The sequence below is a fragment of the Rhinatrema bivittatum genome, chromosome 14 (assembly GCF_901001135.1).
Source record: "Rhinatrema bivittatum chromosome 14, aRhiBiv1.1, whole genome shotgun sequence".
NCBI lineage: Eukaryota > Metazoa > Chordata > Amphibia > Gymnophiona > Rhinatrematidae > Rhinatrema > Rhinatrema bivittatum.
This window is the reverse complement of record NC_042628.1, coordinates 8,390,044-8,414,400: the sequence shown is the minus strand read 5'-3', so window position 1 is coordinate 8,414,400 and position 24,357 is coordinate 8,390,044. Positions and strand designations below refer to the sequence as shown.

The 24,357-nt window shown below is 43.8% G+C and overlaps 1 protein-coding gene across 2 annotated transcripts in view; it reads left to right on the top strand.

The window, feature by feature from the left end:
• The window catches only part of LOC115076303 (myosin-16), a 74,270-nt gene that overhangs the window by 13,831 nt on the left and 36,082 nt on the right, over nucleotides 1–24,357 (top strand). Inside the window, exons 1-12 of one of the 2 annotated variants that reach the window (XM_029577583.1) lie at nucleotides 7,330–7,370; nucleotides 10,449–10,716; nucleotides 13,377–13,520; nucleotides 15,452–15,608; nucleotides 16,260–16,287; nucleotides 16,459–16,555; nucleotides 18,351–18,443; nucleotides 18,630–18,693; nucleotides 20,153–20,251; nucleotides 21,247–21,350; nucleotides 22,047–22,185; nucleotides 22,523–22,791. In XM_029577583.1, coding sequence (XP_029433443.1) covers nucleotides 7,345–7,370; nucleotides 10,449–10,716; nucleotides 13,377–13,520; nucleotides 15,452–15,608; nucleotides 16,260–16,287; nucleotides 16,459–16,555; nucleotides 18,351–18,443; nucleotides 18,630–18,693; nucleotides 20,153–20,251; nucleotides 21,247–21,350; nucleotides 22,047–22,185; nucleotides 22,523–22,791 — 1,488 coding nt within the window. In that variant the 5' untranslated portion in view covers nucleotides 7,330–7,344. Of the gene's footprint in view, nucleotides 1–7,329; nucleotides 7,371–10,448; nucleotides 10,717–13,376; nucleotides 13,521–15,451; nucleotides 15,609–16,259; nucleotides 16,288–16,458; nucleotides 16,556–18,350; nucleotides 18,444–18,629; nucleotides 18,694–20,152; nucleotides 20,252–21,246; nucleotides 21,351–22,046; nucleotides 22,186–22,522; nucleotides 22,792–24,357 lie in introns of those variants that run through there. The other variant, XM_029577584.1, reaches the window with a different exon arrangement.

The window sequence follows — 24,357 nt, the reverse complement described above, 5'->3', positions numbered from 1 at the left end:
CAAACAGTATAAGGGGCAGGGGATATGGTAACTTCGCAGACTTTGTTTGAATTGGCTTGGATGACCTTTTAAATGGTAAATTCTGGGGGGGTTTAATTAGATAAAGGGGTGTAATATTAGCCACAAAGCTGAGCGTGGGTGGAGAGGACGGGTTTTCGTTATTTGCTTGGCGTTCATATTAGGGCCATATGAGGAAGCATGGCTGGACCACATCGTCACCACGGGACAGTGCGAGACCTCACGGGGGAAACCTAGCACATTATTAGAGCACTACTATTTAGAATTTGCACTACATCTGCAGTTTTATTCAGAGAGCTTTGCTTATAAAGTGCGGCCCCCGTGACACAGCAACCCCACTGCGGGAGAGCTTCGCGGGTTATCTTTGTTCCACGCAGTGGAGAAATGAACCGCAGCCCGGAGGAAATAATTCCTTCTTATGTGCTTCCTGTATTAAAATGCAAAATATATCTGGGAAATGATCTGTTATCCCTGCTGCCCACGTGATCCCAGTGGGAAAGAGGTTCTGTTTGCTTTGCTGTCTGACTTACTGGGATATTTAAGAGCCTGTCTTAGATTTCTCTGTCCTTGTTTGGTCAGAGCATGGAATGTGGGTCTCCACCCTGCTTTCATAGTCATTACCTTCACCACCACCCCCTCACCCCCTCTTGGGAGGGCACTGATCTCCCCCAAGAGGGCCAGCTCAGAACAGCTGAGAATGAGCCTTCAACAGTTAGCACAGACTGTCAGACTTTTGAAAACATAATTAATTTTAACATGGCTAGCATTCAGAACTAAAAAGACCTTCTAGACTGTTGCTACCTTCCAGACTTTTATTAAAAGCTACAAACATTATCTACAAAGAATGATAAACTTTGTAAAAAACAAACAAAAAACCCCAACAAAAAAACAGATCAGAGCAGGATTTCTATTTCTATATAAATGTCAGTGGTCTTTAATGTCCACAAACAAACAAAAAGATCCTGAAGGCCAGTGAACCTAGGGGATATATTTATTATCACTAGTGAGTATGTATATCTCTGTCTCTATCTATAGTAACACGAAAGATATATTGCACACCCCCCAAAACATTTTTTACTACTTTAAAATACATTTTCCAATGAAAATGCTTTTATTAAACACTGAGAGGAGAGGATCACCTTGCTGGTGGCTGAAAGGAATCAGTAAGTTTTTGCTTGGGACATTGACATTGACTTTTTTAAAAGTATTGGGGCAAAGTTAACTATTTGGGAATATTATTTAGTGTGTTTGTGTGTTTGTGCCTTTAATAGTCAGTCAGTAAATAAAACAAGTTAGACTGTTTGCATTTTTAAATAGTCAGTCAATAAGGTAGCAGTAGGTAGTGTGTTTATTTTTTAAAAAGTCTGCCTGACTATTAAAGTGTCCTCCAGACTTTTAAAGAGCTAAGTGTTTTATGTAATAAATAACTGAGTGCATTGTATTGAAAAACAAAAAAAACCACAAAAACAAAAAAAAAAAAAAACCCAACAAAAAAGTAGCCAGAAGCTAGAAATAAGCTAGGAGCAGTATATACCAAAGTAAAAAAGTTGAATATTTCAGCTCAGTTACTCACCTTGGAAAGGTGTTGAGGTAGTGTGATTAGGTTTGAATAGGGAACAACATTTGTTAATCAAGGGAGCTGTGAGTCACTCAGGCTGACTAACTAAAGTTAGACTGTTTGTAATTCCCAACCCTCCCACCCCTCGCCCACCCACCCCAAGCTCATCCCTTAATTTATAGGCAGGTGCCACTTGCACAAAAAAAAACCCAAAAAAAACAAAAAACCCCATCAACAAAAACTTTATTGAGAATTCGATCAGACCCCAGTAGGCCACTACCAGACATATAGTGAATTCACTAATACATTTAAAGGAACTTAGACACATTCCTACTCCCATAGCAACCTAAAACTTAACTAGGAACTGATCAAAATTGAGATGAAGGCAGCAGTCCAGCAGCAAGAGGGGGGCTTCCCAGTCTTTTGCATCGAGTGTCACATGTATGATTTTTTACCCACCGGTGAGAAGTTGTACATGTGCACGCGATGCAAAGAGCTCCTGGCTCTCAGAGAACGAGTCCGATCTCTGGAGGCTAGAGTGGCAGACCTGGAGGAGCTGAGGGAGACAGAGAGGTATATAGATGAGACCTTCAGGGACATAGTAGTCCAGTCCCAACTTCAGACTGGCAGCCCTGGTGCTGCCTTGGAGGAAGAAGGTCTCATAATGGGAGAGCACCAACCAGATGTAGCAGGAAAGGATCCTGTAGCAAGGACCTGCTCTCTAGGTGATGCATTGTCCTTTCGCACTGAGGATATCTCCCCAAGGCCTACTGCCCAGGAGGGAAGGGTTAGGTCGGCCGTCATAGTTGGTGATTCGATTATTAGGAATGTAGATAGCTGGGTGGCTGGTGGGCGTGAGGATCGCCTGGTAACATGCCTACCTGGTGCGAAGGTGGCGGACCTCACGCGTCACCTAGATAGGATTTTAGACAGTGCTGGGGAGGAGCCGGCTGTCGTGGTACACGTGGGCACCAACGACATAGGAAAATGTGGGAGGGAGGTTCTGGAAGCCAAATTTAGGCTCTTAGGTAGAAAGATTAAATCCAGAACCTCCAGGGTAGCATTCTCTGAAATGCTCCCTGTTCCACGCGCAGGTCACCAGAGGCAGGCAGAGCTCCGGAGTCTCAATGCGTGGATGAGACGATGGTGCAAGGAAGAGGGATTCAGTTTTGTTAGGAACTGGGGAACCTTTTGGGGAAGGGGGGAGTCTCTTCCGAAGGGATGGGCTCCACCTTAACCAGGATGGAACCAGACTGCTGGCGCTAACCCTTAAAAAGGAGATAGAGCAGCTTTTAAACTAGAACAAAGGGGAAAGCCGACAGTCGCTCAGCAGCGCATGGTTCGGAGAGATGTATCTTTAAAGGATACTAATGATGCACTAGAATTAGGGCATCCCGACAGTGAGGTTCCAATAATTAGAAAAGTAGTCCAAATGCCTGTAACTAAAAACTCACCTGAGCTAAAAAATTCTAACTTATCCCTATCAATTAAAAAGCAGAATAAAAATACAATCAAAAAACAAACTTTGAAATGTTTGTATGCTAATGCCAGAAGTCTAAGAAGTAAGATGGGAGAATTAGAATGTATAGCAGTAAATGATGACATAGACTTAATTGGCATCTCAGAGACGTGGTGGAAAGAGGATAACCAATGGGACAGTGCTATACCGGGGTACAAATTATATCGCAATGACAGAGAGGAGCAGTCGGGAGGAGGTGTGGCGCTTTATGTCCGGGATGGCATAGAGTCCAACAGGATAAACATCCTGCATGAGACTAAATACAAAATTGAATCTTTATGGGTAGAAATCCCTTGTGTATCAGGGAAGACTACAGTGATAGGGGTATACTACCGTCCACCTGGTCAAGATGGTGAGATGGACAGTGAAATGCTAAGAGAAATTAGGGAAGCCAACCAAATTGGTAGTGCAGTAATAATGGGAGACTTCAATTACCCCAATATAGACTGGGTAAATGTATCATCGGGTCACGCTAGAGAGATAACGTTCCTGGATGGAATAAATGATAGCTTTATGGAGCAAATGGTTCAGGAACCGACGAGAGAGGGAGCAATTTTAGATCTAATTCTCAGTGGAGCACAGGACTTGGTGAGAGAGGTAATGGTGGTGGGGCCGCTTGGCAATAGTGATCATAATATGATCAGATTTGATTTAATGACTGGAAAAGGAACAGTGTGCAAATCCAAAGCTCTCGTGCTAAACTTTCAAAAGGGAAACTTTGATAAAATGAGAAAAATTGTTAGAAAAAAACTGAAAGGAGCAGCTACAAAAGTAAAAAATGTCCAAGAGGCGTGGTCATTGTTAAAAAATACCATTCTAGAAGCACAGTCCAGATGTATTCCACACATTAAGAAAGGTGGAAAGAAGGCAAAACGATTACCGGCATGGTTAAAAGGGGAGGTGAAAGAAGCTATTTTAGCCAAAAGATCTTCATTCAAAAATTGGAAGAAGGATCCAACAGAAGAAAATAGGATAAAGCATAAACATTGGCAAGTTAAATGTAAGACATTGATAAGACAGGCTAAGAGAGAATTTGAAAAGAAGTTGGCTGCAGAGGCAAAAACTCACAGTAAAAACTTTTTTAAATATATCCGAAGCAGAAAGCCTGTGAGGGAGTCAGTTGGACCGTTAGATGATCGAGGGGTTAAAGGGGCACTTAGAGAAGATAAGGCCATCGCGGAAAGATTAAATGATTTCTTTGCTTCGGTGTTTACTGAAGAGGATGTTGGGGAGGTACCCGTAATGGAGAAGGTTTTCATGGGTAATGATTCAGATGGACTGAATCAAATCACGGTGAACCTAGAAGATGTGGTAGGCCTGATTGACAAACTGAAGAGTAGTAAATCACCTGGACCGGATGGTATACACCCCAGAGTTCTGAAGGAACTAAAAAATGAAATTTCAGACCTATTAGTAAAAATTTGTAACTTATCATTAAAATCATCCATTGTACCTGAAGACTGGAGGATAGCAAATGTAACCCCAATATTTAAAAAGGGCTCCAGGGGCGATCCGGGAAACTACAGACCGGTTAGCCTGACTTCAGTGCCAGGAAAAATAGTGGAAAGTGTTCTAAACATCAAAATCACAGAACATATAGAAAGACATGGTTTAATGGAACAAAGTCAGCATGGCTTTACCCAGGGCAAGTCTTGCCTCACAAATCTGCTTCACTTTTTTGAAGGAGTTAATAAACATGTGGATAAAGGTGAACCGGTAGATATAGTATACTTGGATTTTCAGAAGGCGTTTGACAAAGTTCCTCATGAGAGGCTTCTAGGAAAAGTAAAAAGTCATGGGATAGGTGGCGATGTCCTTTCGTGGATTGCAAACTGGTTAAAAGACAGGAAACAGAGAGTAGGATTAAATGGGCAATTTTCTCAGTGGAAGGGAGTGGACAGTGGAGTGCCTCAGGGATCTGTATTGGGACCCTTACTGTTCAATATATTTATAAATGATCTGGAAAGAAATACGACGAGTGAGATAATCAAATTTGCAGATGACACAAAATTGTGCAGAGTAGTTAAATCACAAGCAGATTGTGATAAATTGCAGGAAGACCTTGTGAGACTGGAAAATTGGGCATCCAAATGGCAGATGAAATTTAATGTGGAAAAGTGCAAGGTGATGCATATAGGGAAAAATAACCCATGCTATAGTTACACAATGTTGGGGTCCATATTAGGTGCTACAACCCAAGAAAGAGATCTAGGTGTCATAGTGGATAACACATTGAAATCGTCGGTTCAGTGTGCTGCGGCAGTCAAAAAAGCAAACAGAATGTTGGGAATTATTAGAAAAGGAATGATGAATAAAACGGAAAATGTCATAATGCCTCTGTATCGCTCCATGGTGAGACCGCACCTTGAATACTGTGTACAATTCTGGTCGCCGCATCTCAAAAAAGATATAATTGCGATGGAGAAGGTACAGAGAAGGGCTACCAAAATGATAAGGGGAATGGAACAACTCCCCTATGAGGAAAGACTAAAGAGATTAGGACTTTTCAGCTTGGAGAAGAGACGACTGAGGGGGGATATGATAGAGGTGTTTAAAATCATGAGAGGTCTAGAACGGGTAGATGTGAATCGGTTATTTACTCTTTCAGATAGTAGAAGGACTAGGGGACACTCCATGAAGTTAGCATGGGGCACATTTAAAACTAATCGGAGAAAGTTCTTTTTTACTCAACGCACAATTAAACTCTGGAATTTGTTGCCAGAGAATGTGGTTCGTGCAGGTAGTATAGCTGTGTTTAAAAAAGGATTGGATAAGTTCTTGGAGGAGAAGTCCATTACCTGCTATTAGGTTCACTTAGAGAATAGCCACTGCCATTAGCAATGGTTACATGGAATAGACTTAGTTTTTGGGTACTTGCCAGGTTCTTATGGCCTGGATTGGCCACTGTTGGAAACAGGATGCTGGGCTTGATGGACCCTTGGTCTGACCCAGTATGGCATTTTCTTATGTTCTTATGTTCTTATGCTATTAGACCATCACCCCTGTTAAAAACCATTCATACTTCAGTCATATCAATCATACTGCATCCCACTAAAAAAAATCATAGCCCCCGCATCATATTATAACAACAATAATCCTCTTTCATGTTATTAGAATAAACACCATTGAGCAGCAAAGTTCTGCTTGTAAATTTGTGCAGTTATAGTTTTCTTGAAAATATATACCATATTTTTGTGTATAAACCCCTTACAAATGTGTACCCCACATAAAAGTGGTCCTAGTGAATGTAAATCAATGTGTAACCCACACCTATACCACATAGTAACAAAGCTGTATTTGCTTGATATTTATATTACTAAAAATATCTAGGGATGTTCATTAGTTTCTTCCGTTTTGGTAGAAAAAAAACAGAATGCATGCATTTTTTTTTTATATGCACATATTTATATAGGGGACTGTTTCTCTTTGCCTTATGCCTTTTAAATGTAATGTTTATTTCCATTCAGCAAAGACAACGAAGCAAACATTAAAAGAAACAAAGTCTAAATAACTCCCTCCCACGGAAACAGAAAAAAACCAAAACCCACGTACATCGGTGGTTAGGTGACCGACTGAAAATGTACCCAGTAATGTTACAGCCATCGGAGCCAGGTCTGGAAAATGTTAGGGCGACACCGAAAGACTGAAAAACTGCGAGCTCTCAGGATCCCTAACTTACAACTTCTCTTGGTCTCCAGGCCAGGTCACATGATCTGATAGGGCCCCCCCCCCCCCTCCCATTCAGGTATTTTTTTCCCCCTGGATACCCACCTCCCAGGGTGAGGGCCGTCAGTATCCTGTAGGTAGGAAGTTGGGACTTTAGGGGCAGCTTTCTGTGAAGCTGTCGCAGTGCTATATCATGTGCTATTGCCTTTAGCAACAGAAATGACAGGCCTGGGACACCCCCTTTCCCTGTGCCGCTGCCCGCAGAAGAGCCACCAGGCCAGCTGTACTAGCTCAGTGCCGTGTCCTTAAAAAGAAAATAAAGAAGTGATTAAGCAGGCCCATTTTATATTTCAACCCTCGGTCTGGTTCTTGCTGCCAAGCGGCTTCGAGATTCCCTATATGGGTAATAGATGGTTGAGAATTCCCAGAGAAACAGGTACTGAATTGATCTGTCCTGAGGGACAGGAACTCTGTCCAAGCAGGGCTCTCAGCTGAGCTATGCGATCAGAAGCGTTTTTTCTAAGCAACTGCTGCCTCCGACCCCTGAGGGGGGTATAAAAGAGGCTGGCCAGCCCTTCTAAGCATGCCACATCTTCCAGCTCAGTCCTGGTAGGTAATCTGTGCAAGACTGGGGGGTGGAGGAAAGAGGGTAGTGGGGGACAGTTGCTTTGGTACTGCAAGCGTGTATGAGCAAAGCTCATCCAGGGAGAGGGAAAGGAACTGCGAGCAGCTAAGTCCATAGCAACACTATTATTGCTATCTATTAAAGACTGGGTAGTCTGGGTCAGAGGTAACTGACAGCACCTTTGTCATTCTCAGGGCAATTTTCAGCAGCTTCTAGTGGGCTAACTCAGGAATTGCTCAGCCGTCCCCTGCTGAGCGGGTAAATACCGGGTGGCCCATGGAAAAGTAGCCTGCCCCCAATGCACTGCTACTTTTCCATGAGCCACCCTGGTTATCTGCCTAATGTCGCTAGGTGGCTATATTTACCTGCTGGGTAAAAGGGGTGCTTTGGGAGATGGGGTTAAGTTAGCAGAGGAAAAATGCATGCATATGTTGAGTTTTCTGAATTCCAGAAAGCAGCCTGGTCACAGGAACAGCAGCTGCAGTCCAATTGCCTGGGCTGGTGAAATTTGCTCCCAGTATAGATTATAAAATGCTAAAACTGTACCACTGTTAAAACTTCAACTCTGTTGATCTTCAATTTCTAATGAACAGGAGGCAAACTAGTCTTTTCCTTAAGATGGAAAATGTATCTTAGTTTAATTTAAAAGTACATTCATTTAGTCTGGAAGCTACTCTGGTATATCTGTCTTGCAAATGTATTCATAGTTTGTGAGGGAAAGCCCTTACAATTAAAAAGTAGAAGAAAAAGTAAGGCAAGAGCACTACAGGGCAATAGATTATTTGAAAAGTGTTGATACCAGTGCCAAGATGAGGGTGGTGGGGGACACGAACGGGGTACCTGCCCAAAGTGGAAAACCTAGAGGGGTCATCATGGCGGTCATCCATTCCGGCTGTTCTGAGGAGCTTTGGAGGAAGCACCTAGCGGGATATGAAATGAATTAGAAACAGAAGATTGAGCTGCATGGTGCCCATGCCCCTATCCTGTTCTCATGACGATTTCTGGGAAGCGCCGGAGTGCAGGCACCGAGAATCACATGGAGCCTGGAGCTTCCCAAAGCACCAGAGCCTGAAGGATGAGCAGTGGGGGCTGGGGGAGGTGAGACTGCAGGCAAGGAAGGCCAGGAAAGAGGGACAGAGAGTGAGATATGGGGGCTGGGGGAAGGTGGGATGAGACTGAGCAGTGAGGGGGGGGATGAGTGCAAGCAGTGGAGACTGGAGAAGGCGGTGAGAGTGTGAGCGATGAGCAGGGGAAGTGGGAAGAGAGTGACTGAAGAGAAGATCTGATACGGGGATAGCACTTCCTTATTTTGATCAGATTGGAAGGTGGTTAGAACAGACTGGAAACTAAATCTGATCCTGTTTTTAAATTATAATATTTATTTTATGCTGTGCTTGCTTAAATGGTTTACAAGTAGTGTCACAATGTCTAATTCTGCTTGGCTCTTAATGGGAAGTGATTGTTACTGCTTTTCATCCTCACTTGCTGAAAACGCCCCTCAGAAGATGATATTGTTAGGGTCATAGAGGCCAAGTCCTCTTTTAACTATTTGATGCTTTAAGTCAAACTCGTTTGGAAGAAAGTGGTATTAGAAAGCGTAACGTAACATAACTAACAGGCTGATACAGTAAAGTGTGCCTGGGCTGATGCGTGCTTTCGACGCGTGTCCACTACCCCTTATACAGGAAGGGGTTTAGCGCATCAAAAATGTGTCTCCAATCCTCCCGGAAACTAATAGCGCTCATCAACATGCAAATGCATGTTGATGAGCGCTATTAGTTATTCGCCCGGGATACTGGCGTTAAATTTCTGAGCAACCAGAAAAAGTGTACAGAAAAGCAGAAAATACTGCTCTTCTGTACACCCTCCGACTTAATATCCTGGTGATGTTAAGTCGGAGGAATCAAAAAGATAAAATCATAATAAAAATAAATAAATAAAAACGGTGCCGGCAGGTCAGGAAAACAGTCGCTCAATTGTACGAGCGTCCATTTTCCTAACCCATGGCTGTCAGCGGGTTTGGAAAACAGACTCTCGTGTAATTGAACGTCCGTTTTCTGAACCCGCTGGCAGCCACCTCTCCTGGGCCAAGGAGGCTCTAGGGGCGCCTAATTGCCCCTAGCGCCTCCTTTCAGTGTGATCCCTCATTTGCATTATGCATCGCGCGCCCAGGAGAGGGGCCTGTGCGTGCGATCAAAAAGTGGGCGCCGAAGTGGACACTTTTTTTTTTTTTAAAGTGTCCATATCGTATCTTCCTGTAAGTGTTTTTCTTCCACTGGGACCCCGAAAACAAATCTGAAAACCACTGCCGGTTGCAGTTTCCTGGATGCAGATGCAGAAGTGGTGTCTGTGTGGGAGTCCAGCATGTGCAGGGATTAACTGCCAAAGGAGGGAGGAGAAGTGCAGCCTGTGCTGAAGCTACCAGCCCAGGGGAGAGAGTGAAGAGGGCATGCTGGACATGGAGTAGGAAAGGAGAGGGGGATGTGAGAGAGAGAGAAGGAGGAATGCTGGACATGGAGTGGGAAAGGAGAGAGGGGGATGTGAGAGAGAGAAGGGGAATGCAGGACATGGAGCTGGGGATGTGAGAGAGAGAGAAGGGGGACATCTGGACAGGGAGTGTGGTAAAAAGAGGGGGATGAGAGGGAGAGAGAAGAAGGAATGCTGGAAATGGAGAGGGGGAAGAGAGGGGGATGCTGGAAATGCAGCTGGGGAAAAGAGGGGGATGTGGGGAAGCGAGAAGGGGAATACTGGAAATGGAGAGGGAGGAAGAGAGGGGGATGAGAGGGAGAGAAGGGGGAATGCTGGACAGGGAGTGGGGTGTGGGGGAGAGAAGGGGGAATGCTGGACAGGGAGTGGGTTAAAAAGAGGGGGATGAGAGGGAGAGAGATGGAGGAATGCTGGAAATGGAGAGGGGGAAAGGGGATGTGGGGAAGAGAGAAGGATGCCAAAAGGGAGAAACCGCTCTACGGCAAAGCTTACAGAAACCAGGGTGCGACGGGGAATCTGCTTCTCTGCACCCCTGCTAGTCAAGACTAAATCTCTGCTTTCTTCTTGCTCTTCAGCCACGTCGGAAGCACCAACCCTACACTTCACCCTCTGTTCCCGAAATCTAATTTGAGGATGCCGGGTGCATACAAAGGAGAATGTGGGGACGATGTGGACCCCATGCCTTTCCTGGAGACCCCCGAGAAAGAGAAACTCGAGGCACTCAGCAAGCCGTACGACATCAAGAAGTCCTGCTGGGTGAAGGACGAGAAAGAAGGCTTCCTCGCTGCCGAGATTCAGTCTGACAAAGGAGACGAAGTCACTGTGAAGACCGTCACCAACATGGTTAGTGGAAACCCTTGGTGGTTTCATGAGATACGCATGTGGCGAGACAGCCGTGGTAGATGGGGCAAACAGCAGGATTATTCATGTGTTCCTCCTCTTTCTCATCCATATGGAGACATAGATATTCTTCTATAGTCTTGTAATGTTCTTTGGAATAGGGAACAAGAACATTTAGCAAATGATATGGGGTTTTTTATGTTATTGGATGCTTCTATATAAATATTTTGATATGTAGAAGTAAGTTAGTGGATTAGATGGGAAGACCACATATATTGTACATATATAGATAACAATTACTAGTTTTTGCAAATATATATATTTTTTTAAACAAAGAAATCCATAATAACCACCATATCAAATATTTGACTCAGATAACATTCAAAAAATGCAAGAAATGAGGTGTGAGAAGTGCAATCTTAAGTGAATCCGGTATCAAATGTAAATGTTCAGTAATCTGATACCTTTTGCCTGGCAATGGGCTGCTGCAAGCACATTCAGTCTCAAGCACTCTCTAACGTATCATGTACCAGTTCAGTGGATTTGTTAAAAAATGTAAAATCTTTAAATTGAAACAACCAGAACATGTACTTATCCCTTAATCCTGACCGAGGCTAATATTCTTTTAGTTGTATCCCCATTCGCTCAACAGGACCCAAAATTAATTTCAAAGATATCCATTTTCCATACACCTGAGAGAGAGAGAGGCTCATGTTCTGGGGGACTCCACAACCTTCCCCAGGTGTTACTATAACTTTCATTAAACAAAGAATATATATCAAACATTTAAAAAAAATATATTTTTCAAAGTTTACTTCACACACAAATTTGTATTTCATCACTCACCTGTTTCTGGAATCCTTAAAAGAATTATAAAGATGGTGGCTACCTCATCAGGATGCCGTCACCTTCCCACTGTACAAGCAATTTAATCAATCACTGCCTTCCTCCAAAAACGTCCCTATTTAAAACAACTGATTACATTCAGATACCTGCAGTACGCTTTGAAGTGTCTGAAAGGTGGAATAGAAATTAAATAAATAATTATGGCCATGCTGCCATCCATTATGGATTCCAAACCTCTTCCAAAATTTGAATGCATGTGAACTGAAGGCGAAAGGGTTACAGCTATCTGTGCCTCATATTCTCTTTGCTCAGGAATCCTCTAACTTATTTAAAGTCTCATCTGAACTACAAGATTCTAGGAGAGGTTTCATTGTACATCTCAATCCTGAAGTCCTCTCACATAATGCTAGGACTTTTTCTTTCATGGGAAAATTGTGGAGATGTGTGACAATGTTTCTAAGAAGGTTGACTCTTTGAGGCCTCAGTGAGTTATGTGCTTGCTCTATTTTTATCGCTGTATGCTCAGTACCTCCACCTCCAGAATTTAAGGATTTCCTGGCATATATTCAATAATACATCATTATAGTCACCAAATTCAGGTGTCTCTTGGATTCCCCTGAACCCACAGATTGTTCCTCCTGGAGTGGTTTTCCAGGTCTTCCAATTTCTCCATCACCATCTCCTTACTTAACTTCTAACTCTTGCGTGCTTGTCTGTAGCTCCACCATGCTTTTAGCCTGCCCTTTTGTTTGTCATCTACATGATTTCCTGTGCCCTGTATGTCCCATTTATGGTCAGAAAGAGTTTCTGTAAGCTCACCCTTCACTGCAGTGATATTGGCTCTGAACACAGAAACATGGCAGAAAAAGACTATAATGACCCATCTAGTCTACCCATCTGTCCAATTTATCTCATCACTCCCTTAGAGATCACCTTTATTTATCCCATGCATTCTCAAATTCAGATACCATTTTTGTCTCCACTACCTCCACTGGGAGGCTGTTCCATGCAGGAGCGACTTTCAGCTCTTAAAGGTTCTTGGCTCTGTATTACATATCCCTCCTCATAGGGGCTGTCTGTCTCTCACTCTGAGTGCTCTTCACTCATTCTGGCGGCCATCTTATTTTCTCCCTGCTCATGGTCGGCCCAAACAGAGTGCCTTGAATCTCCTGTTTTCTTAAGGGTGGCCATATAAATTAGGCCAGGGGACTCTCAGGATTGCACTTAATTAAGCTGCAGCTTATTGCACTTATTATGAGCTACTGTATGTCATACATCCAGCCAGACCTCACCGTTAAGGCAGCCTTGTCAGGCAGTGATGCCACTCTCTCGTGAGTGGTCTTCTGTGGCAGTCTGCAGGGGCTTACAGTACATCGTGGCTCCCACAGAGTAACACAAAAACATAACTACATAATGGGGGAGGGGAAAATTTATGTTAATCCAAATTTAATATTAATGAGCTGATTTACACTACATTTGCATGCAGCGTTACTCATTCATATTTTTATCGCATCAGTCCACACTAACGACACAGCCACACCCTGTAATGCCCCAGTTCAGCCCACCATTTAACTGGATTAATAGTTATCCAGCTAAGTTGTGGCCCCTGAATGCAGCCAACTATTCAGCCAGATAAGTCCAAACCTACCTGGCTAAGTGGTGCTGAATATCAAACTCTCTATTTATTCTTGTGAGGGCAGAGGTTTTCACCAGCCATTTCTTTGATGCACTGGGTAATTAAAACAAAACCTTTAAAAGGTAGCCTGCCTGTATTCTTTCTGTCACACTAAATGTTGTTCTTCTGCTTAATCCCATAGACACTCACAATTAAAAAGGATGATGTCCATCAGATGAACCCACCTAAGTTCTTTCAGGCCTTTGACATGGCCAATCTGACCTTTCTGAATGAAGCTTCTGTCCTGGACAATCTGAGACAGCGCTACATTACTATGAGAATCTATGTAAGTGGAGGAAGTTTGCATGAGATCAAGAACACAGGGGAAAGCCGACAGTCACTCAGCAGTGCATAGTCCAGAGTGAGGTATCTTCAAAGGATACTAATGAAACAGGAGAGTTAGGGCATCCCAGGCGGAGATATTCCAATAAAGCAAACGTAGTCCATGGGCCTATAAGTAAAGAATCACCTGAGCTAAAGAATTCCAAATTATCCCTATCAACTGAAAAGCAGGTTGTTAATACAAACAAAAAACCCACTTTGAAATGTCCGACTGCCAATGCCCAAAGTCTAAGAAGTAAGATGGGAGAGTTAGAGTGTATAGCAGTGAATGATGAGATTGGCATGATTGGCATCACAGAGACTTGGTGGAAGGAGGATAACCAATGGAACAGTGCTATATCAGGGTACAAATTATATCACAATGATAGGGAGGATCAACTTGGTGGGGCTGTGGCACTTTATGTCCAGGAGGGTATAGAGTCCAACAGGATAAAGATCATACAAGAGAGTAAATGCTCAGTAGAATCTATATGGGTAGAAATCCCATGTGTGTTGGGTAAGAGTATAGTGATAGGAGTATACTACTGTCCACCTGGCCAAAATGGTCAGACAGATGATGAAATGCTAAGAGAGATCAGGGAAGCTAACCAATTTGGCAGTGCAGTAATAAGGGGAGATTTCAATTACCCCTATATTGACTGGATAAATGTAACATTAGGACATGCTAGAGACATAAAATTCCTGGATGGAATAAACGACTGCTTCATGGAGCAATTGGTTCAGGAACCAACAAGAGAGGGAGCTATTTTAGATTTAATTCTTAGTGGAAGGCAGAATTTGGTGGTGGGACAAAAATGATCATAACATGGCCAAAATGATCTTAACATGATCAAATTTGAACTAATGACTGGAAGGACGCACGTCTAGCACGCAGCAAATAATGCCTGCCTGGAGCAGGTTTAATAGCTGAGCGCATTGATTTTTAGCAAGACAGATGTTTTTGTGTTTTTAAATACAAAGGAGACTGACAGGGCCAGCTGAAGGAGTCATCACTTCAAAAATTTGAGGCACTGCAGAATTATAGTGGTAACAGAATTAATGCAATATAGAAAGTTATGAAAAAATATTTATGAACATGTTTTGGGGCGATGTGGGTTTTACAGAAAATTCTGATTTGGAAAATTTTCGAATGTTACACAATTTGGAATGGCAGCCAGCATAAAATTCCTACTTAAATGGGGATTATTTGGTTGCGCTGAGACATGCAGGGCCTCTGAGGCACATTTTCTAGTCACAGAATGTGATTATTTTTACTGCATGTAAAACAAGTACAGAAAAGCAGAAAAAAATGCTTTTCTGTACTTCTTTGAAATGCTTAAATAAATTTTATTAAAAAGAAAAAAGGTTAAAAAACAAACAAACAGTTGATAGTCGGGTGCAGGAAGCGAACGCTCAACTGACAAGCGTCCGTTTCCTGAACCCCCGGCGTCGGTTTTTCTAACTGGCAGACAGTCGAGTTAGGAAAATCGACGCCGTTAAACTCGGCATCAGGTTTTTATCCTACCCGGCAGACGGCTGAGTTAGGAAAACTGATCGGAGTCACGTTAGCGAGTAGGCGGGCAAGTGACCTTAGCTCCTCCTTGCTAACGCGCCCCCCTTGGGCGCTGACTGTTCAGTGCCTGCTGACTGTTCAGCGCCCGCTTTCTACACAAATTTATTGCATCGACCCCCAAAGACTGAGAATTTTCCATGTAGGGGACTGTACCACTATGAAAGAAAATATATTTTTTATGATTTATAGATGGCAAGATAATAAGTAAACATTACTTTACTGTGTGTGAAAGTTTTTTTTGTTTTGCTTGTGAACAGTAAAGGTCCTGCCAAGGTGAGCTGGAGCTTCTGTCTTAACATTCTCTGTTTTCGATTTTCTTTCAGACCTATTCAGGGTTGTTCTGTGTGACAATCAACCCCTACAAATGGCTGCCAATCTACGGTGGCAGAGTGGCTCAGATGTACAAGGGCAGGAAACGTGCCGAGATGCCACCTCACCTCTTCTCGGTCTCTGACAATGCCTACCATGATATGCTTATGGGTAAGTGCCAATCGCCAGCAACGTCTGTGTGCTCCGAATTCATGTGCTCAATCACTACAGTGCAGAGAGGCCTTCTCGATTTTTAACCATAAAGGCACAAGGAAGTTGAAAAAAAGCTGGCATTTTGCAGACTGCAGAGGGGGAAATTGGGACAGGGAATTCACTGACATCAGCTCATGTGGAATGTACTGCCTTCCAGAATGGTGCATGATGTAAACTTGCATCCTGAAATACGGATTATTAATAATCCTTTTCCCAGATTTGGTTCTGTGCTCGTCAGATAGCCGATGAAGGCCGATGTTTAGGGAGTAGCAGTACTTGATTTGTAAGCCCATGCTGGGCATTCAGATTCCTGAGTATTGTGAACTCTATAGCATGGAACTTGCCTTTGCGTGCCAGGGTGTCATTGCTGAACGGCGAATTGAAAATCTCCAAGACGCAAGTCCTATAGCTTAGGACCCAGGTGAGACTGGCCACTGAGACCGCTGGCCGGACCTGGCCCTACCGTTCCAGAAATAGTCCAGTCCACCTCTGTTCCAGTTACTCCCAGCCTCAAAGACTTTCCTTATTTGATAGAAGAAAGATGCAGTGCAAAACTCTGTGAAAAAAACAACCTTTTCCTAACAATTCTTTGCTAATGTTTTTCTGCAGAGCGTGAAAACCAGTCTATGCTGATTACGTAAGTACTCCAGCCTCCTGTGATCGGTGTAGCTCTATTGATTTAACTGCTAGGAGATGTCATCCTTTTCTGATGTGGGTTTTGACTTCACACATCTCTCTCTCTCTCTCTCATTCGGATATGCTTTCTCTAGCCTTACATTTAACCTTTTTTTTTCTTTTTCCTCCACAGTGGAGAATCCGGTGCCGGCAAGACTGAAAACACGAAAAAGGTCATTCAGTACTTTGCCAATATTGGTAGCTTAGGCAAACACGCAACAGACAGTAAGGTAAGATTCTCCCTCGGGATTTGGGAAGATAAATTCTGCAGTTTTCCTTCAGATTGTAAAAGGTTCACAACATCTTTATCAGTGACAGATTTATCCGGTGTTAGACAACATAAAGTTAAATGCAATTACGCAAACGCCAAGATAGAAGGGGAACAAAACCTCTTGTGTCCCTTTTTAAAGTGTTTATCTGATTTTGCATGCAAACCTGGTTTTTTTTTTGTTTTGTTTTAACAGCTCAGAACTGATCCAAATTGCAGAGCACTGATTACTATTCTGTGTGGTTCTGATTGAGACTGAACTGAAAATCTTTACACTTCGGGGCCTCGCATGGGAGGAAACCTTTATGTTTTGGAATGGGAAGGCCGGAGAGCTGGAGGGTGGGAGGGAGTTTTCCTTGGAGGTTGCTGGGGGGGGGGGGGGGGGAGGGGGGGTTCCCTTTGGAATTTTCTGAGCAGGGGGATTCCGAATGTCCGAAAGCTGCTCCATAAGACTGTGACCATTCCCCGGTCACCATATTCGCATGCCTCACCCTTACCACTGATGCTTGGCACCGGTGAGAGAGCAGACAGGAAGATGCTGGGGGGGGCAGCAGGAAAAAGAGATTCTGGAAATACTAAAAAGAGTTTCATTTCTCCTGCTGACCTTCACCCCTGTCCGGCATCTCCTTCTCTGCCCTCCCACTCATGCTCAGCAGCAGGAGCGTCCCCCTTCTCCTCGGAGGGTTGATCTGTACCCTCTTCCTGTTGGCAGTGGCTCCTGCTGTGCCTCCAGCATTGTGGGTCCTCCTCAGCATCTGCCAGGTGGTTCCCACAGACAGGAGGGGGGGGGGTATCCATCCTCTAGCTTGCTTTTTCAGGAGCAGCTCCTCTCGCCACGGATTCTGTCAGCGGCATCTCCTCTCACTGCCGGGGTGGTGGGTGTTCATGGCATGGGCTCCTCGCTGCTGGGGGTAAAGTGCTCCTAACAGCGGCAGCTCCTTTCATGCAGGGCAGGGGTGTGCGCTCAGCCTCTTCTTTCATCCTCTCTTCCTGCCCAAAATCTCTCTCTCTCCTTTCCTGTTCCTCCTCCTCTGTTGATGGCCGCTCCATCTCCTAATGAGGGTGGGGGCAGGGAGGGAGGAGGAGCATAGGACATGGGGTCTGGAAGCTGCCATGGGACAGGACCTTGGTGTGCCGGGGCCACAGGTTAGACTGATCAGGCTGGTAAAAATGTGCCCACAGGCCAGAGTGTGGAGACCCCTGCTTTTGTACGAATTGGGCATGGCCACGAGCACTCGCTGCTTGCTGGGAAATGATGCACACAGATCTGAGAATGCAACGGAGGGGCATTGTCTCCCAACGCCACCCAAAACAGGACCCGGGGAAACCTCCCTAAATGGGACTAAACGTGAGGCATGGTGTAGGCTGGCGGTTTTCAGACCGCTCTATAGATCCTTTCACACCCGCATACAAATGTTTTAAATTGCCCTCCTAGTGCACATGGGCAGTAAAGTTCACCTGCTCTGTCGGATGCATCGAATCATTTACCCGCGCACGTATGACCGCCTGGCCATAAAAATCCAGACATTTCTGTGCTGGCATCAGAATTACAATTTCACTGCAAGATCAAGAAAAATCCGACACAGATTACCAAGAAGCCACTACGAAAGTGCAATTCTTCAAGTTAATTCCAGCGTTAATGTCACCCTTTAAAGTTTTAAGCACCGTTTCCGTTTAGGCCTCCGGTCAAACCTGTGTCTTGGCTGCTGGTAGACTGGTAACCTCTTGCTTTTATTTCTTCTGTTCTGCTCACACAGAGATCTCTGGAAGATCAAATCATCCAGGCAAACCCTGTGCTGGAGGCCTTTGGTAACGCCAAAACCATCAGGAACAATAACTCCTCACGTTTCGTAAGTTCCAGCTCGACAGGCGTCATCTCCGTCTCTCTCTCTCTCTCTCTCTCTCCCTCTCTCTCTCTCGTTCGTTTTGGTTCTAGCTTCGTTTTCCGCGTTGATTCCGTCTCTAGTTACAGACGCAAATGATTGCTCGTTGCTCTTTCAGCTGACTGAGACCTTTTGGTTAATCTTCTCTTCCAGGGTAAATTCATACGAATTCACTTTGGTACCAATGGCAAACTGGCTGGTGCGGACATCGAGAGCTGTAAGTGGAAACGAAACGTCTTCTTTCTTTAAATCTTCAAATAATGTGCAGCCACATATTAAAGAGATAAAAATGTGGTACAATCAAATATTTCTAATGAACAGTTACTCTTTTACACCTTGGAAAATGAAGTTACTATTATTATTGCATTTATATTAGTCTTGCACAACAAGGATGGGGCGTATCTCTCTTTGAAGCACATCCTTCCTGTCTTAGATCAGCAGCTCCTTCTACATGATGCCAGGCCTTGATATTTTGCTTATCTGAATTTGCTTGGCACTTCTGAGGCAGCAGGCAATAATTCTTTACTTGGGAAACTGGGATAGAGAACGTCAAACATCATAAATACAGTCACGTGGTCCTGTACAGGTGATTGTGCTGGAGAATAGCCAGCGTATCGGGCAAGAGGAAAGATGGGGACTCGACTTGCTAGCACAGCTTACATCCTAGCTAGGTGGGCTTTTGTAGCTCCACACCTTCCCCTACAGAGGCACATTCACTGGGGAACATTAACTACTTGTTGTCTGGTCTGGAGGATGACAGTCTCTTCTGGGGCCTCCAACCATCTTTAAAGCAAGCAGCAGAATTCCTGAGTCCCCATTCCCTTGAGTGGGGTTAACTGGTCTCCAGCTCTCAATGTGGACTAGACTGCAGAAAGGAGGACTAAATACCATATTGACTGGTATTACTGGACTTCAACTTGAACATCAGCCCATAGATGCGCTCTGACAATAATAAAAAACAAGGTTCCTTGCAGGCTGAGATACCTTTTTCTGGACCAGTGTAAGAATAATCCAAAGATGATGTTCTGCACGAGCTTTTGAGCCTACACGGGGCCCTTCTTCACGTGTGCTCATCTGCTGCAGGGTACTGAGTACAGCAGGAATTCTTCTTTTTGGAGATGCTTATTTTGAAGTAAATGAGATGTAAGAAATGAGTTCTCAGCCTTTTTTGCTTCATCTCTGGAGTGGAGGAGTAGATTACTGATTAGAGCAGCAGGCTGAGGACCAGGGAAGCCAGGGCTTAAATCCTGCTTCATGACACTCCTCGTGACCTTGGACAGGTCACTTTGCCCTCCATTACCTCAGGTGCCAATTTAGACTGTAAGCCCTCTGCGGAAGGGACATAGCTGAACTGTAAATTGCCTGGAGCATGGGTTTGAAAAGGCGAGTAATCGAATCCAAATCCATTAGGAAAATAGTGGGAAGTCCTAGTAAAGATCTGTAAGAGCCTCTGAAGAGAGGGTCTCCACGATCTCAAAAGCTTATGCACTACAACACCTTTTGAATTGTGGTTACCAACAACAGCTGTCACAATCTACGAAATGTCCAGTTGTTTTCAGGACCAGTACAGTAACTATTACTCAGCACTAGAATACCGAATGATGGGCAGGAGAAAAGCGCGAGCATTGCCACGTGTTTGCTGACATCCTGGGTACTCTTGCTTCTTTGCCCTCTAGATCTCCTAGAGAAGTCTCGCGTCATTTCCCAACAAGCCGCGGAGAGAGGCTATCACATCTTCTACCAGATCCTCTCAAAGAAGAAACCAGAACTCATCGGTGAGGCTCTCTCCATGCACACCCCAGCAGATCGCAACCACCTCAAAGGCTCTTTATCATTATTTAGCTGGCTGGTTCATGAAGGAGTCGGGCCGGCCTGGCCTTATCTTAGGATCTAGAGAATAAATGTTCATGAAGGCGCAGAATTGTGACTTTGCTGGCCTCGTAGAACCACGTTGACAGCTGGCTAGGTGGCGGCTGAGAATTTTCTTAAGGGGGCAATTTTTAGAATAGCAGCATCCGTGGGATCCCAGAAGATATTGTATGTGAAGATAGGATTAGCTATGAATCAAAACAGGCCCCAATAATTGTTAAAAGTCAATTTATCCATAGCTAATCCTTTCTTCGCATACAATATCTTCTGGGAATGCAGCTAACTTCCTAAACTAATTTTAACACGCTGGCAGTAAATGATTCTTTCTGAAAGACTTTGGGGCCTGACGTACTAAGCTGGTTTTCTCTCATTTTGTTTCAGTACATAGGGCCTATTACTTGTTACTGTTTTTAGTCTCGGAGTTCCTTATGGATTTTTAATTTCTTCCCCTTTATAATTTATTAGATCCCAAAGGATCTCTGCTATGCTTGTTGGTGGGAAGTAACTGAAGAGCCCATGGTGTTGGCATGAACGCAGGAGCTTTTAAACCCGTGTAAATTGTAGGCAGTTTCCTAAGGAAAAGGCCCCCATGCAGTGTCCCTCCGAAATTTGCCTACAATGTATGCAGGCTAAAAGCAGCTGCATTTATTTGCAGCTCTTATTTGTACAGACTGCCAAATGGGGGTAGAATGGCACAACCCAAACACCACTGGGTTTATGCTTCAGAGCAAAGGAGCAAAAGATTAAGGAACGTACAAAGGCCTAATGGCTAGGTATATAGAAGTTATATACAATACACAAGTGTAAGGGGCAGGTTCAGATCAGACCATTCACTCTTGCACATGTTGGGGTTATTGTGTTATTAGCTAACGCAAGTTCTTCCCATTTTGCGGTTTTGCAGATTTATTGCTGCTGGTTCCTGATCCAAAGCAGTATCACTGGATGTGCCAGGGCGTCACCACAGTAGACAATATGGACGATGGTGAAGAGTTCCTTCTAACTGATGTAAGTCTGGGAGGAAAGCGAGTTAATGTGCAAGAAACGTTCCAAAGTGTGAACGCACTGATAATCTCTGAGATGCGAATCCATAGCTCGGACTTTCTCCAGTAAATGAGAATATAGAATTTCACCATAAAGAACTGTTGGCCAATGTATTCAGAAGGATATTACATGATGATAAAACTAGTATTTCCAGAATCTGCACATATTAAAAACAAAGCAACTTAATATTCCGGGTTTCCTAACTTGCGGAATGATGAGCAGTTGCGGCCTTGCTGCACGCTATCGCCTCCCTAGCGCCAATGAAATAGCTGTAGCTATTTCCTGTGCTAATGTGGGCGATAATGTACGATACATTATCTCCCGCAGCGCTACAGGACCCAACTTTTCCTCTCTTATGAAGGCCTCACATTATGGTAGCCTGGTGTGGCCAACGCGGCAGGACGGCTGTAGCTCCTGAGTCGCTTATAGAATTGCTATTTGAATGGTCAAAAGGTGTCTCCATTTGGTTCTTCTTATCCCTAGATGTCAAATGGACGAGTAAGCAAAAGCACTGATCTGGGAATCAGTTTAGGTCTTCTAATTGGCAAAGAAGAGTGCTAACTAAAGAGCGCTTACCAGCTCATTGGATTTAACTGACAAATATCCTCCTGCTGGAAATTAATGCCCTGTTATGGGTTTCTTCCCTCCATTCCCACCCAGGATGCCTTTAATGTTCTGGGTTTTTCGGCTGATGAAAAAGCAAGCATTTACAAGTTGACAGGAGGCATCATGCACTTCGGCAATATGAAGTTTAAGCAGAAGCCAAGAGAGGAGCAGGCAGATGTTGACACCACCGAGGGTAGGTCGTACTGGGGAAATATTTAACATATTACATCCAAATCAGGAAAAAAGCCTTCCACTACTGAGACATGACCATTCAGAGTGTGTTTTCAAAAGGTCACAAATCGCTTTATATTTTGCAAAATACACGAAAAAAATCTGTTATGCCTAGCAAATGCAATATCAGAATATGTAAATCGTTACTTTGGGATTGTCAGGTATTCAGTTCTATTAAAACTTCTCAGTGAATAACCCAGCAATTTCCAAAAGAACAAAAAAAGAGGTTTACAGAAAGCCTTCTTTTAATTTATATTTCATGGTAAAAAAACCAAACAAACCATGCTTTTCTCCAACAGTGGCCGATAAAGTCGCTCACCTTATGGGCCTCAACTCTGGAGATCTGCAGAAAGGCATCACCAGGCCCCGAGTGAAAGTAGGGAACGAGTTTGTGCAGAAAGGGCAGAATCAAGACCAATGCTATAACTCCATCGGCGCCCTGGCCAAAGCCATTTACGACAAGATGTTTAAATGGCTGGTTGTCAGGATCAATAAGACCTTGGACACCAAAATGCAGAGAGATCACTTCATTGGGGTGTTGGATATTGCTGGATTTGAGATCTTCGAGGTAAGTAAGATAAGTTAAATCCCTTGTCCCTTCTGCAGATCAGGAATCATTCTGGGCTACCTCAAAAGCTTTACTGGGCACGCCTGAAGGCCGGGTACTATGTGGGCTCTGTTTTGCACATTAATCCAAGGGGATTGGATGAAACATCCGACTACAGAATTATTTCTGATTCAAGATGTTTGGGGATGACTCTGTCCTATCCTCATTCACTGCTGGAAGACTCAAATGCAGGCATAATATTTGTAAAAGTGGCTGATGGCAGAGAGATGTAGGAGAGATAATCACTCCGGGTCTTATTAAAAGAATTGCAGCTTTCCGCTTTACATGATTCTACTGTAATATATCTGGTTAGATCTCTTAAACTGAAGGGAAATGGTCACCTCATACCTGTTTCTGAGGTACTTTCATACGCTACCTATGGAGATGGGAAAAGATCTCCAGTTCAGGGGATTTGGTGGTGATGTTTTTAAGTAACATCACAGATAAACAGCTTGGTAATTTTTTCCAGTTCTAAGGAAGAGAAAGGAGTTTAAGGCTCTCTTTCTGAGGAGTGTACTTCTAAGCTCCTTGGGATCTACCAATGTGGAATGCATAAATTAACAGAACAATTACTACAAAAAGAAAAGTCAATTCAGCCATTATTTTAGACCTGGGAATATTATATTCCTTTGCAAATACAAGAAATAATATGTAGCTCTGCACCCTGGTCTCCAATCTTCCTGGCAGAAAGGGTCACACATGGGCACAGCTGAGAACCAGAGACACTCGGCGCAGGCCCAGTGGTTCATCTGGTCCGGGGGAAGCTGGTGCTTCAGGGTCCTTGAGGATTAGAGTCCCAGTCCAATAACTAAAGCTTCTCACACACTAAATCAGGAGTAGGCAACAGCAGTCCTGAAGTGCCACAAAAGGGTCTGGTTTTCAGGCTACCTATAATGAATATGCATGAGATACATTTGCATGCAAATATACCTCATACATATTCATTGTGTATATGCTGAAAATCGGACCTATCTGTGGAACTCCAGAACCAGAGTTTCCCATCCCTGCACTAAATTGTTGTTTGAATCAAACGAAAGTTTATCAATGTGAACTACAAAGTTGGTTGAATGACAAAAACTACTTCTTTGAGAATTACAACACAGTCAGAAAGGAAACTTCCTGGAGTCTCTTTGGCCTCCCTTGCCTACAGATAGAGGATTTTCCTTTGCTCCTACAGATTCTTCCCTTGTACCTGAAACCTTTGCAGCCCGTCAGGATGGCTCTCCTCTCCCCCCCAACCCCTCTCATTTGGGGATGGACTATGAAAATAAAAAATGACCCTCTTCTATACCATCATGGGTATTCTCGTTCAGATATGTGTTTGTCCTCTGTGGAAGGCCTACTGTTCTTTACAAATAGATAACATGTTCAGTCATTCAGAATGGCATGATAGATGGATGCTACCAAGGTCTTCTTGTAGGCCTCATTCACTTCTTTATAAACTGCTGGATTAGGCATCTTGGGCATGCCCAAATTTAAGTCTGGCTAGACTGTCTTTGAGGAAGTGTATGGGAAAGCAGAATGACA